Source organism: Colius striatus, chromosome 9, assembly GCF_028858725.1.
Source record: "Colius striatus isolate bColStr4 chromosome 9, bColStr4.1.hap1, whole genome shotgun sequence".
Taxonomy (NCBI): domain Eukaryota; kingdom Metazoa; phylum Chordata; class Aves; order Coliiformes; family Coliidae; genus Colius; species Colius striatus.
The window spans coordinates 527012-542500 of record NC_084767.1 but is presented as its reverse complement, the minus strand read 5'-3'; the positions used below and the strand labels follow the sequence as shown (position 1 = coordinate 542500).

The following is a 15489-nucleotide window of genomic DNA, read 5'->3' as shown; positions in this document are numbered from 1 at the left end:
TATGGCTGCTCTGAAGAACTTGCTCTCACAGACCTCCATCTCAAAAACCTCACTATTCCTTGAGGTGATCCACATGGGATTACTTGCATTTTCTTTCCTCTGTTTTGGATAGTTTGGCTTTCTGCCCTCTTGTTGACCACTTGTTCAACAAGGGAGAAGAGCTCCTGCCAGGTAAATGGATGGATTTTGCACCTGCATGACTATCTCAGGTCAGACAAGATTACACCTTGGACTAGCTGGTGTTGAAAGGTGTAATTTCTGCCCTCCCACAGTTGCCCTTCTTAGTCATGTCTAAATGCAACTGAACTTTAACATCTGGAGGCCAGAAGGTATTCTAAACCAGCTTCACCTGGGAGGAAGAAACAAGCTCTTTGAGCAGCCCAAGAGACCTAACTGGAGGCCTGAAAGGGATGTTTGCACCTCCTACAACATGTATAATTATTTCTGGATTTTCAGCCTTGTTTTCATCTATCTGTGGCATTATACTGGCGTTGTGTTCCCATGTAGATGCAAGCAAAACAATAGTGAGCTCTCATTTAGCATCTCTCTAGGACCCCTTCCTAATCAGGTATCCTAAATGCAGGAAAACTGGTCTAGCTACAAAAGGAAGAGGTTGCAGCAAAAATCAAAATGCAGCCCAGCTTCTAAACACACCTGGTGTAAAGTAGGCCTGGGTCACATGTAGCTCCAGACCTGGCTCAGAGTTTTTACTCTGTGGATGGAAGGGAGTGAAGATGAAGCCTGAATAAGAACCAGACTGACCATGCTATACAGACACCTCACCAATGTCACCTTGCTCGGGGCAACCTCTCCCGTGCAGGACCCCAAGGGGAAAACAGACACTACGTGATGACTGTGAGGAACTGGTAAAATTAAAACAATTAATACAACATGAACAAAACAAACGTAATGGGACAAAAAACTGACAGTAACTGTTCCAAAGAAACGCCATTGGATGGAAAATCAAGCATTCCTCCTTTGCCGTTAGGCCCATAAGAAATTTGTTCTACATGCAGCTGGGATGAAAAAGAGGAGACAGAAAGAAAAGTTAGGAATTTTTGGAATCGTGCCTAGCAGAGGGATGTTTGGAGCTGCAGAATTAAGACGATTGATGCATTTTTCTGTAGTTTCTTTTTCTTGTAAGTATGATAAATGGCTCCTTCACATGCCAACAATTACAAGGCAGGTAGGATGTTCCTGTTTGTTTGTATAATATCAAAATTAGGATACAAGATTGATGTTTAAATAAATAAATAAATAGCCTCAGCGCTGTATCCTAATTTCCATATTTGCAAGACAGAAAACAAACACTGGAGAGAGTGCAACAGAAAACATTTCAAAGCTGTGAGAATATATCCACCTTCATGTGGAAGGTCCCAAGTCATTTCAGAGCCTGAACCACACTAGATGCAAGAATTGCCTTCTGGACCACTTGCATTGTATTAATGAGCTTCTCTAAAGATACTGCTGATAGGGGAAGCGTTGAATCTAATTTGATCTGTCTTAGTAAATGTAGTAATCAAAATCTTTTGGCCTCATCTGCTACCAGTTGATTTATCTTTAATTCTTTGGGCTGGTTTTGGCTCGAGAGCTGCATAATCAGGTAAATACATCAGCAAAAGCTCAACTGGTTTCTAGTAATCCAAAGTCCATGGATTAAATGTCTCTGCATTGGGTTATGTTAGCAAGCAAGAATAAGGTGACACATATGATTTTGGTAAAAATATTTTGATTAACATGTGTTCAAAAATGTGTTCAATAAATAACTAAATCTTTTGGAGCATCAATCAGATCACTTAAGGCTGTGGCTTCTGGGAATTTACTAGTTCTACTAAATCTTTACAACTCGTATTCCTCATAATTGTAATGTCAGGAACTTGCATGGCTGCTGCCAAGGGGAACTTCACCTCTGTTGTGACTCAGATCACCAAATTTGCAGATTGTGGTGATGCTGCTCTGAGCAGACCAGCCTGCATGATGCACCTTGCAGGGGGCCAGCTCATGTCCAGTACCATGGCTGTGAGCAGTGCCCAAGCCTGGAAATGAGCTCATACCTGGGTCTGTACTTTTTAAGGATTCTTTTTCAAGGAAGGTGTCTGGAGATACTTCATGTGACAGTAGCCAAAAGCATGTGACCACTTCAGGTCAGGGCTCAGAAATGCAGGATTTATGCCCCCTTGGACTTGCCATAAACTTGGTGCTTATCAGGGTCTGAATTGACTCAGTAAATGAAAATGCACACCTTTTGCAAGGCTGTTTCAAAACTGGCTTCCCACCCTTTCCAAATAGCATTTCATTTTAGGAAACACCAAAATGCTTTCCCCATGAGAACTCCCTCTGCAAGCACGGATCCAAGCCAGAGTAATACCAAACTCTGCAAAGCTGTGCAGTTCACATGGCACAGGATGAGCGTCCCTTCCAGATAAAGCTCTGTGAAACCAATGGTTACACCACAGCAGCCCCCCTGCCATCACCTAATACAACAGATATGTTCACAGCAAGTGAATCAGCCAGGACCCAGTTTCCAAATGTGGGGCCTGAATGATTAGATAGTCCCATTGCTGTTCAATGGGAACTGGGCATTTTACTTCCCTGCACATCACACTGAATTTTCATACTCTTTTTCCTCCACCTCCCCCACCTCCTTGCCCTTTCATGATTAACGTGGCAATGGAGATTGAACTGTGTGCATACATTGATTTGCTGGGTGGTTTGGCAAAAGAAAGCAAACCCAAGCTACTCACCTCAGTGCAGACCCCTTTGGCGTTGCAATGCCATAGCCTTTGGAGTCCAAGTTACCTCCCACTTTCATGGTGTCACAGGGCTTCCGCTGCTCGATGTACTCGTTCATGGTGGACTCCAAGAGGTAGGCATACTTCCCTTTCGACTTCCTCACCCGGATCATCCCCTCTTCTGTCGTCCTCACAAAAACGGAGGGTTCGGCTGACTTCATGTACGTCCACATCTTCTCAAACACGGCTATTTTGGATCGCTGTGTGGGACAGCACAAACCCAACACAACTGTTAACAGAGGTCTGGGTGCCAGCTGAGATTTCCAGCTTGGACTGAACACATACTCACATATCAGCTAGACTAAGGAAGGCAAGAGGGGGAACAGGGTGATAGTGAACCTTCTGACATTTCTGCACCGGGGGCCCAGATCAGCCCCTGATTTCTGGCACATTTTTGTTTATGGTAAGTGATGTTGCAGGTCAAACCAAGGGCAAACCAAGCTGGGAATCAGGAGATGGGTTTTTTGGAGCTGCTCAGAGTAGCTCCTCGGTAATGTGGGGAAGCACACCTATTCTAGAATGTGTTTGCAGAATATCACAAGTGCTGAGCAGCACAGGGAAAGCTGGACTTTTGCTGTTCCAAGGACAAGTTCAGCAAGTCCTAACACGGGAAAGGGAAGCGAGCAGAAAAGCCAGACCTGACCTGAGGATGAGACGGCACAGACCTGGAGGACTTGTCAAACTCTGATTACAAAATGCCAGCATTGAAGTCTCCTTTTTACCCTAAAAAATTCTTTAGTGGAGCCAGCTTCCAGGGTTCCATAGGCGATTTCTGTCTGCTTGGCCAAGTCCTCTGCACTCTCGATGGGAGAAACCATCCTTTCCACGGTGAGGAAGGCAGCCAGGTTAGCTGTGTAGGAGGATATGATGATCAAGGTGAAGAACCACCAGACGCCACCAACTATGCGGCCGGAGAGAGACCTGGACACAGAGAGGAGAGTCAAATGGGGAGTGTGAAGGTCCAAAAGGCGCAGCTTGCTCTTGCAGGCCCATCATTTACCTGGGTATACACCTAAAGTCACATTCTTCAGCTACTTCCAGGGAAGCCAAAGATCTGTCTCAGTTCTTAATTTACTTTTGAAGGTGCCAATGTAATTAGAGAGGGGATAAAAAATTCACAGAGGAAATAAATTAATAATAAATGGATTGAATTAGCTTTGATTTTCAATTCCTTTCAGAGTATATAATAATATCAATAATAAGACATAGAGACAACTATGAGGAAGGTATAGCTGGGCAGGGCAGGCAATGCCCATCCAAAGAGCAGCTCTGGCAAGGTTTATGTATTGCCATGTTCCCACAGTGGGAAGGAGCACCAGCACGGACCCAGATCACGTATACAGACTAGCTGGAATCACTGGGGCAACTTCTGCACCTCCTGAAGTTTAAAAACCAAAATTCAGTGTCTTTCTGTAAGGCATATTGAAGCTTAGAGAGGAGCTATGGCCTTAATGAATAATTTGCCTACTGACATTCTCTATTTTGTATTCAGCGGATGGTTACACAAGATGTTCATAATAATGCCTTAAAATCTAAGTATTTTGCACTCGCTGCAATCAAATAGCCAATTATCTGTAACCACTGGATAGCTATAGAGGCAAATAAGTCAAGTAGGCATTAATTTATATTAAAATATTATCAAATACTTTTTAAGAGTGGAAGATAATTTTAGAGTTGAAATTCATGCATTCTGTCTAAATTATTTATATGCTTCTTCTTTAGATGCAGAGCACTGTCCTAAACAGAGAGAACTTGCAATGCTATTTGATAAAGCCAGACGGTCTGATTAAGGAGGATCTGCCTGTGAGGAAGCACTGTTTATTTCTGTCTCATCATTGCCTTTCTGCTGACCTGAGTTACTCCACAGAAATACGGAGTTTTTGGATGGTAACAGAGATATCCTGGTGCAGCAAAGGACACTGAACCAGGTCATGATCGTGCATGCCATGCCAAGTCTGGGTCTGCGTGAGGTCTTGGGCCCAGCTGCTATGGTTTACTGTGGCTTAACATGACCAACAAACATGCATACTTTATTGCTCCATTGAGGGGAAAAAAACCCCAACACTCTGCTAATTACTGAAATTAGAGCTGGAAAGAGACTAAACCAACATAGCCCACCAGTTGCATGGCTCATCTAGGTTACATCCTTCCAGTTTGCCCAGTCTGATTTTAACCACTGCTGATATGAGAGTTTCTGCTCCTGCAGACATCACATCATCTCCCTGTTTAGATCATCCTAGCCTGAAACCTCTTTACTCAAAACTCTTTGAGGTCATGTTCCAGCAGAAAGCAGGCACAGTGGCTGAGCTCACACACATGCAGCACGTAGGGCAGAGCAGAAAGCAGTGTCTTAATATGTGGAAATAGGACCTATCCCACCATAAGTGTTGTCAGCCCTGTACTCCTGGAGAATAATCACAGCAGCTTTCACCCATGGCAGAGAGAAACTGCAGGAAACATGACTGAAAGGGATTACAGTGATGGAAAGGATAAGCAGTGTATTCTACAGATGTGACTGGAAGCCTTCTGTGCTTTGAGATGGATTGGGCTTTCTTCTGCACAAGGTCTCATTTTAGAGCTGGCTCTGCTCTCCCCCCTGGTTTCTTCTTCTACAGGCTTTTCTGAAACTGGGCAGCAAAGTCCATCTCACCATAAACTCCATCTCAGTGAATGACTTTGAAGAATTCATTTTTCATGGTCTCCAAGAAGCCTACAGGACCCATCTCCAAGGTGATGCTAGAGACCTCACATTCTTAATCATCCAGATCTTAGAAAACAAGAAAGGTATGATAAAGAAGATTTTTATCAAGTCTACAGCCCGTTGGCATCTTTTCCAACTGTAAGCTGTGTGCTTTGTCTCATGTAAACTTCCTCCCTCACTGTCAAATGCAGCAATGTGGCTAAGGAAACTGATGGTCCCTCATCCCAGATTACTTTCTTTTTATACCTCCCCATCACTGCGAGCCAGAGAGGGGTGTCAGAGGTTTGTTGTACGAGTGATGGATGCTGTGGGAAAGGCAGGCAGATGGGCACTGATCTTTTATCCTGTCTTTAACTCTCCTAGAGACATAATCACCAAACTACCTCTGGGGATGAGCAGGGACCTCCAGGGATGGTTCACCCCATATATCTAAGGTCGAGAGAAGGTCTCTCTGCAAACCTCCCTCTCTATTGCATTTTGAAAGAACTAGGATGACTAGGTTGGACTAAACAGCAAATTTTTAAGTAGGTAAAGTTAGAGATCAATGTCACCCTCGTGCTTTCCATCTTTGGAGAATACTCAGCCTGCAGGACTGTCAGCACCAATGACTTCATCTATAGTTTCATATTTGGAGGGGGATGGGGAGGGAGGCAGCTATGGATTCAGCTCACATGTCTTCAGAATAATGGGGAAGAGGAAAAAATACCTGTCTCTAATTAGTCTGGATGATATGTGCTCAGGGAAGGAAGTGCTCAGAAAAGGCGCAGGGGCTTTAAACAAAAGTAACTGGATAATGTCAAATACAACAATCTGTGCTGATGAAGGCCACTTTGAGCTGGCAAAATCCATTTGCATGGCAAATAATCACATTCATCTCCAGCTGCAAATTATACAGCCTTTCCTTCCTGACGAAGCTGGGATATTTCTAGGACTTGTTTCAACCCCTTCGGCGGCAGGCAGCTGGATTCCTGCCTTTAGACCCTCTACATCTCGGTGATATTCATTACTGGCTTATCCCATGGGGGCTGCCTGCTGTCAGCTGCAGATGGCTTATGCTTCCCAGCTCTACACCTGGCACTGACAGCATGAAAAAGTAACTGTGGGCTACTGAGACTGGGAGGTAACAAGGAGGGCTGGGGAAAGTGGAAAAGGGAGCTGTAGCTTCTTTCCTATGAGACAAGATGCATGCCTGTATCATGTACCAGTCTCACTTGGGCTGTGCCTGCTGCAGGTCCTGGTCATTTCTCGTCATGACATGAGATGCTATGAGGAGATGAGTGCTCACTCCCATAAGACTGTGGAGGGAAGGAAAGGAGATAAACAGCTTACTGACTGCCAGCATGGCTAGGGCTTCAAGTGTATGATGTTTTGTTACAGATGCTGCTAATGGGCAGTTGCTAGACTGACTTGGAGCTGGAAGCTGTGAATCTAAACTACTGTAAAGACACAGCAGAGAAAACACTCAGTGTATGGGCCCTATAGAACATCTTCCTTTTGCTCCATGGCTGTGCAGGAGTTAACACAAGTGAGACCGGCCAGGGATGAGGGCTCTTGGAGGCTAGTGAAATACAATAAGAATATGATAATAGATGTGCCATCCCTGCAGCTCCATAGCACTGAACACAGGTATAAACAGGACAAGCTGGATTTCTCTGGATAATCATGCTGTCTGTTTGGATTTTGAGCCAATGCCTGTTACTGCTTACCACTGTGAGTGGTTGCAAAGACAATACCCATTTTAATCTGTTACTTCAGTAGGCCAAGCAGGAGAGTAGCAGTGCTACCATCGTGGAGCACATTTGCTAAAGTGCCTTTGTAATTTAGGAGATAATGTCCCATTTCTAGTAGTGGCTTCAATACCAGGGAGCTAAAAGCCTTGTTGAAAGCCAGTGGGACCTAGAATTATGTTTATGCTCTAGTAAGAGCAATCACAGAGGACTAGATATACCTTGTACTTTTAAGTCCCTTTGAGGTTTTGAAAATCTCACTCCACAGCTAGATAACTCAAAATGATCTTCCACGTGACTAACAAACGTTCTACAGCTTGAGCCTGTTTAACTTTTGAGCAGTATGGGGTTTAAATCCTTTTGCATGGAGAGTTTAGGGGTGCTCAGAACCCATTCAAGCATAATGTGAAGACAATCCCCTCTCTGCTGTGTAGAAGTTAGTTCTGCAGAACTAAGGTGAGATGGAGCACATTGGTTAGTGCTTTAAAGATATGCTAAGGTTTTGATGTTTGGATTTGTCTATTGGACCTCTGGATTTAATAACAATTATTATCATATTATTGTGAATAGCAGGATCTAAAAACCCCAGAATTAAATAAGAAAATGTAACAGTGAAAGAAGCTTTAACGAGTGGCTAATTCTGAGATGCAGAATGGAATGAAATAGATAGTCTAGACTGTACATTTTTCAGCCTATATCAATCCTTCTGCATATCCACTCTTCTTTCCTACACAATCCAAATTAAGATGTCTTGGTTTCTCCTTGTACCTCTGCCTGTGCTGGCTAAAATCCCATTTCCCCTCCCAATCCTTTCCCTGATTTGAGAACCTGCCCACCCCTCACAGAACAGTTCCAAGAACAGGGTGGTCCTTTCCAACATTACCCTGTATGAGTAGGTAGTAAATAGTCTGCCCTCATTACCACAGTGCACAATCTACTTAAAATTAAGGCTGGATGGAAATCACAATTTCAAGGCCTTGGAAAAATCTGCAATTGTGAACAAAACCTTAATATTGTTATTTGGTATGGAAAGATAATGGTTGCAAATGCCCTCTAAAAGTCCTGTTCTGGAAATCATAGAATCATAGAATGGATTGGAAGGCACCTTTAGGGATCATCTAGTCCAATCCCCTGCACAAGCAGGGTCACCTAGATCAGGTCGCACAGGAACATGTCCAGGTGGGTCTTGAAGCCCTCCAAGGAAGGAGATTCCACACCCTCCCTGGGCAGCCTGGGCCAGGGCTCCCTCACCTCACACTGAAATAGTTTTTTCTCATGTTAAAGTGGAACTTTCTGTGTTCCAGCTTCATCCCATCACCCCCTGTCCTGTTGCTGGCTACTATAGAAAAAAGGGATGTCCCAGCCTCCTGACACCCACCCTTCAGCTGTTTGTAAATGTGAGATCTCCCCTCAGCCCCCTCTTCATGTCCAACATTTGCATTTTTCTGTTACTTAGTATTTGATTTCTGAAAGGCTAAAAGGTATAATTTTAACATGGTAAACAATCTTGTTTCTGCTTTCTCAGTAAAAATATTTTTTCTTTCAGCTTTTATAACACATTAACCTACCACACAAACATTTGAAAAGATCATTCTGGAATGTGCTATTTTATATCTGTTTAATAGACATTACACATGACCAAGCTGAAAGTGTTAATTTTGATTTTCTTACTCAGTGGACATGTGTTTATCTTTCCTTGCAAAATCTGACAATTTTGCCAGTAGAAAATAGAAAAGAATTTAAAGTTCCCTTTGTTCTCAAGAAGTGGTTTTCTTTAATGTTTTAGCCTTATCATTGATGGATTCTTCACACAAAAATAGAAACCATGCACTTATAATCTCCTATTTCTTAAAAAGCAATCCTTGATAAAAAATTGTTCTTTGATTTTATCCCTTATGCAAGGTAAGAAAAATCAACAGGAATTTGCCTCTGCTTTTCCATTTTATTAGAATAGCTTTTGTGACAAACATTAACAAGACCATCAGAAAATACACAAAGTAAACCTCACTGGGAAATTGTTCAAGCACCACTTCAGTTCTCTCCCACTTCTCCCTTCCCCCTGCCCAAATCCATTTCTTATGGAGAATTACACCTAAACTGACAGTGCTTTAATTAGAAGCACAAAACTGGGATTCTAAAGCCATAGTTGCTTGAGGAGGATTTCCCAGATTTGCTGTTAAATTCAGTTCTAATAAAGGCTCACGTAGTCAACTGACATACTTGTCACTGAATGAATTTATGCAAAACTGTTGAAAGAAAAGCTCTTATACGGTTGTTCTGTTGATTGTGGGTCAAATCCACCCTTGGTTTTCTACCCACACAGAATCTCTGATCTTCAACACTACTCTGCTAATTTGATACTGACTCTAGATATTTTCATGGGTCTGTCTGAAGATTGACTTGGTAGTGGATTAGTTGCAAACATTTTGCTCCAGTTTTGCTCTTATTTTAAACATTTTTTCAGCATTAAACTCTGTCAGTGTAAACGAGCTCTGCTTTTTCTGTGTGTCACAGCCCATCTGGCACGACTGGTCTCAACATTTTATCTCTGACCTTGACATGAACCCCAGATTCGCTTGAGAAGTCTGTGAATAATCATAGGCAGAAGAATGAACTCGGTGTGGGGTTGTGGTGCTGAGAATGTCTCTGGGTGCATCCATCATGCACGTGCCGCAGAGCTCTTATCCTCCTGTGCTCTGCCATGCCATGGATAGTTTTGAATGAGCTACCAATTATTTGCAATGAAACTGGAATGATTACAATACATGTTTCTCTGTCCATGCTGTATCATTAATTTTCTTGCCATTATTAGTTTGCATTTACTTATTATTAAACCCTGCCTCCTGATACAAGAGCCTGAAGTGCTAAATACACAGTGTTGGACTTTAACGTGGAGTTTCAAAAGAGCCCATACAAACTCAGAAGTAAGAATGTTTTCTGCTGCCATTCTCATTTATCTTTCCCAGTGGTGCAAATCCCTTCTTTCACAGTCCTCGTAACTTTTCTACAGAGATAATATCTGCATATTTTGATTCCATGTGGGTAACATTAATGAGTGTGACAGATTAAGGAAGCTGAGGGTGCAGAGGTACTGAGAGTCTCATGCCATTTCTCTCCTGCTTTAATTTTTCTAGTTTTAATTCAAAGAAACCCAACAAAACCAACAGAAGGAAAAAATGTGAGAGCTTCTGGACTTTTGTATATGGTGTGGGGATCTTGTCTTTCTCATGTTTTCTGACAAACCATGCTAACCCATCTGACCCCTAAAGCCAACATGCCAGAAAAAGGCAATATGGATTGCAGAATCCCAGCAGAAGTCCTTTTAAGAAAGGGCCTTGGAGTCACTTGCTGTGTAAATATTGTGCTGATTGAATATATTGTCTGCAAATATGCAGAATCTCATAGATTGACTGGAGGATACACATCTGTGAGGTTTTAATTATGTCATAGGTTATTTACTGTTTCTTTCTGCCTAAGCTAACGGCCTTGGACAGCAGTATATAGTCCCTCTCCTACTGTTTCATCTTTTCTTTTGCAGAATACATTGGCACTTTTTTTCTTCAATTTCTCTTTAATGGTCAAAACCTCTTTCTAAAATGAGTTTTTCCTGCTTAGTCAGAAATGCATCATGCCACTTGTGGTTCTCCAGTCATTGGAGCTTAGATTTCTGAAGTGCTAAGTATAAGCATGACAACATGAATCAGTTCTGTGCTGTTTTCAAGATATTCACTTAGCATTTTGACAGGCAGGAGGTACCTAATGACCTAAACCAGAGGACTAACATCCAGGAGCCCTTTTTTTTTGTTCCTTGGGAGGCCTTGGCACTTTATGGGATCCAGAGTATCTTAACTTCGTCTCTCTAATTCACTTCCCAACTGTGAGAGAAGACAATGAATCACATTTATGAACTTCATCTGGGTAGGTGGCCTGGAGCTTTGGTCATCAGGTGAAATTTACCTCTGGGCTGCTGCTTTGTCCACTTCCAGAGACATTCAAACCCAGCAGGCAGAGGCAGCATCAAATGGGCCCAGCTATGCAGGGGGTAATTTATGTACTCTATAGCATCTGCAGATTGTGCCTTCCTGTGGTCTTCAATGGACACAGAGCCTGCTGATAAGCAACCAACACAACCCACTTGCTTAACTGAAGTATGGTGTTGGAAGCACTAGGTAACGAGCAAGTATGGACTGACATGGGTCACCATCCCTCTTCAACTTAAGACAGACCTGTATACCACTCAAGACATAAAAGCACTCCTACAGAGCAAAACTGCAGAACTGAGGGACGTCCTTCACTCGAGGGAGCCACCGTCCCTGAGCAGTCTCCAGATGGCTGATAAAAAACATTGTAGAGAAATAGTAAGGATAGAGGGATGAGGTAGAATCCCCCTCAAAAAAAAGAGTGTGGGTGAAAAGCAGAAGAGATAGACCCAAAGAAAGACACAGTCGTTCTCTTAGGCACAGTGTGCCTCTCTACATTGCAAACCATGATAGGGCGAGTGTTTAGATTGAGGTTTGGTGAGAAACACGTGGTCACTTTGGGCTGCTCAGTAGTTCTGGTGAAAGGCAAAGTCATCCGTCTTCTGCAGTTTCACTAGCTTCTGCTACAAGGAAAAAAAGCTTACTCGTGTCATGCCTTTGAGCACAAATTTCACTGTAAAAAAGGCTCTTCTACACATATTTTCTCACTTTGGTGACATTTGTTAGCTTTGCTGAGAAAAACTCACAAGGTGACAAGCATAAAATTTTGTCAGAAGCACTCTCGGGAGTGGCCCAGGAGATTCATTACTCAGGAGCTTCCTCAACCTCAGGTGACCTCACATCAAACAGCACTCATCCTTCTTTTTAAACAGGGGCTTATTGTGCTAATGTCCTTCGCTGTGTTGATAGATTTCAGATGCTCTGCCTCAGTTTCTTCTTCAAAGTCTGACCAATGAAAAAGCTTTGGTTTTTTTGTCCCTCAAGAGATAATATATTTTGAATTGCCAGCACATCTTCATTTTTCCAAGATCCTCTTTAGCCATCTACATTCTGCTCACAATTCAGAGCTCCATTTCTGAGGCTTCTGTGCAATGTTACAAGAATCTAGTTCAGACTTCTTACAGAGTGCCTTGTTTTGGTTCTTTTTGCTCTGTTTCTTTGCCTCCCTTTTGTCACAATTTTATAAGAGAAAGTCCTTTTCTGGGAGGAGAGTATTTTCTGTACTGGAAGATTTTTCACTCTGAGCCATATTCCCAAACATTCCCTTCCTTTTCTCTCTCATTTCTAATTTAAAATGCGATCCCTCACCAAGACCATACAAGTTACATTTTCTCTGTTTTCACTTTTAAACCTTTTTTCTACCAGGGCATACTGTATCCTTTATAGAAATGCTGAGGTCTGGCCTCTCCAGCCAGTGTTTTTTAGAAGAGCTTTATGTACACAGGAGTGCCTGTCTTTTAACATTAAAACTCCCAAACTGTGATGAGAAAACGCATTCAGTGTTCCTGCTGTCCCTGTTTCACCTGATAACATCCATCTGGGGGTTTAAAAAAATAAATAAATGTGAAGGCTTTGCAAGCACTGCTGAGATGAAAAGCTGACCCTTCCCTGCTTGCCTCTGCAGCCTGAGATGTTGCTTCTTATTTGGAGCTTCAAGAAATGAGAGAGAAAATTCCTCCTACAGGAGAGCATTCCATGTGCTCGACTCTTGCAGCTGGGCCCTTGTAGACCCTTCTTCACATCTCACACCTACCCACAGTGTGCAGGTATTTATTTTTACTGCTTCTTCCTTTCACTATATGAGGACTCCTCTTTCTATTCCTCTGTTCACACATTTGCCTCCTATTACTTCTCATCAGACTGTGTTAGGAGAATTCATTAGTGTATATAACATGCTTTGAAGTTGTCCAAATAACAGTGATGTAACAGTCTTGCACTTCTATAGGCTCTTTTATCTGAAGATCAAAGTAGTAAGTTATGATTACTATGATTGGATTATTGCTGCTTAGCCTTTGGATCTGAGGGTAAGCAATAATTCTTCTGGGTAGGCATTAATCAGAATTACTGGATGGTTTATTAAATAGATTGAATGACTTTAAGTATGCTGATGCCCAAGCAGTGTGAACACAAGCTCTCCACTCTTTCCTAGCATTTGTTGACATGGATCAGGTAGCCTCTAGCTTTCACTTGGCTCCTTTGATCCAAGTTCAAATGGAAGGAAGACAAAGACACAAGCATGCAGAAGTTCAGAGGGCGTTCCATGCTCTGCTTCCTCCAACTCCAGACCTCGTCCAACCACAGCAAGGTTTTTGCCGCTATTTCTGATCATGACCCATGTTTTGCTTTTCCTAATCACTTTGCTTCATCAAGCATTTCACAACAAGTTACCTACCACTTTTGTCATGTTTCAAGAGATTTGTCTTTGCTCACTCACTGTTTCAGGGTGTTACAATGGGCATTGTTTGCTGTATGTACACGTTCCTGAACTTCTTGTGAAAAGGGGGTACGGTGCTTCCCCAGTTACCAGGACAAGCAGTTGGGATGAAAAATGGTACAAAAGCAGAATAAATACAATAAATCCCAAACTTCAGTGGAATAATCTCAAAACCTCCTTGTAGAAGGCCATGAGGTTTTGGCCAGTTGTGGGGATTAAACCAGCAAAGAGCAGCTATAGATGCTCTGTGTTTTGTGAGCCAGAACAATTTGAATTAAGGAGTTCAATGCTCACTCGACTGTGTATCCAGAGAGTGTGCACATGATATCTTACTGCTGATAAAAGTGATGTACAGCATATGGGAGAGTTATTTAAGCAAGGCTTCCCTGTGAAAACATGCTCAGGGCTTCCTATCTTCACTACAATATTTTTCTGGAGTGCCAACGTTAAAGCAGCGTGTGACAGGCAGCCTTGCAGAGGACACTACTCCAGGGAGGTGGAGGTCATCCAGCTCCTCACAACCCTTATTCTTCGACACAAACACTTGGCAGTCAACCTTGATATTAGAAAAACACAACCCAGCGCAGTCCTGACTGCGGCTTGGAGGATGTCAGGCCCCAGCTGAGCTGACTGCTTGGGGATAACAGATTATCAGGAGGGAAGAAAATGAAACAAGAAGCTGTGTTTCTTTTACAAGTTGGAGCATAACACAATAAGGGGTCCCTGGAGCCTCAGAAGGTCTTGTGTCTGAGTCACAGAGAAGGTTATGAATCTCAGAGACACCCCTATAAGTCTCAGTGCCGCTCATGACCCTGAGCCAGTGCACAGCATTAGAAACACAAGCAGCACATGCTATTTCCATGTCAGAGATGCCCTAATAAAGCTTCCCAATAGATTAAAAACTGGGCAATGCACTTTTCCTCCTGCTATTTTAAACTTTGATTTCAGTCAAAAAATACGTGAGGAAAATTTACTTAATCCCGAAGAAAGCAATTGCAAATTTATTTTTAGCTCAATATATCTGCCTTTGGATCAAGTGTTTGATTTCTTATTTTAAACACAGCTGGCGGAACAATTAGTAAATCTGTCGCTCGAGGGGGAGCTTTCAGCAAAATTCTTGCTGTTCCTCATCATCTTCAATGCTAAAGGCCTGAAGTCAGAGCTGTGGAAGAGTGACTAGATACGCCTTGCAGGGAAACCATCCCACAAAAACTTCTTTACAGATCAGTGGAGGAAACTTTCATTACCTCTGCAGCATTTAGGAAGTTTCAGATGGCAGAGCATGGAAATTAAAAAGCTCATTTTTTATTTACAAATGAAATTGCATTTTCCCCAACAATTCTCTCTCAGTTGGTTATTTTCTCCTCCTGAGTCCTCTGTATCCTTCAGCATTTTTCCAAATGAAAAAGAGGACAGCAAGGATGACTATTTTAACAGAATTTCCATTTTCCCTGGCTGCCGCATTTTGGTTGCCATGGAAGTACTCAAACTCCAAAGGGGATTGTTTAGTTAGATATTGTGCAATTTATCAAGCTGCTCCTCTGGTGAGTCACTTTCCTTGTTTAAGTGCATTTCAGAAATAAGTGTGGTCATCAGTTCCTGGTGATTTGCAAGTACTGCCGTTACCCTGTGACCTGAATTTCGTCTCCCTGGACATAATTAACTCTTCCAGGTAGAAATAACTGCAAAACCATTTGGTACAATTTTAAAAGAAGATTTTTTTTCCCAGATATTGAAATCCTAATTTTTCACTTTTGTGCTGAAAGACAGACTTCAGCTCAGCATTTAAAGAGAATTGCCAAAAATAAATGACCCTGAGCTTTGTTCCCATGGCCAAGACTTCAAGCCTCCTGCA

At 42.4% G+C, this 15489-nt stretch overlaps 1 protein-coding gene across 4 annotated transcripts in view; it reads right to left on the bottom strand.

Annotated features, from left to right (window-relative positions):
* GRIA1 (glutamate ionotropic receptor AMPA type subunit 1) overlaps positions 1-15489 on the bottom strand; it is a 123983-nt gene that overhangs the window by 13415 nt on the left and 95079 nt on the right. For all 4 annotated transcript variants that reach the window (XM_010200324.2, XM_010200331.2, XM_062003107.1 and 1 more), the window contains 2 exons: positions 3515-3713; positions 2745-2992 (listed from right to left, as the gene is read on the bottom strand). In XM_010200324.2, coding sequence (XP_010198626.1) covers positions 2745-2992; positions 3515-3713 — 447 coding nt within the window. The remainder of the gene's footprint in view (positions 1-2744; positions 2993-3514; positions 3714-15489) is intronic.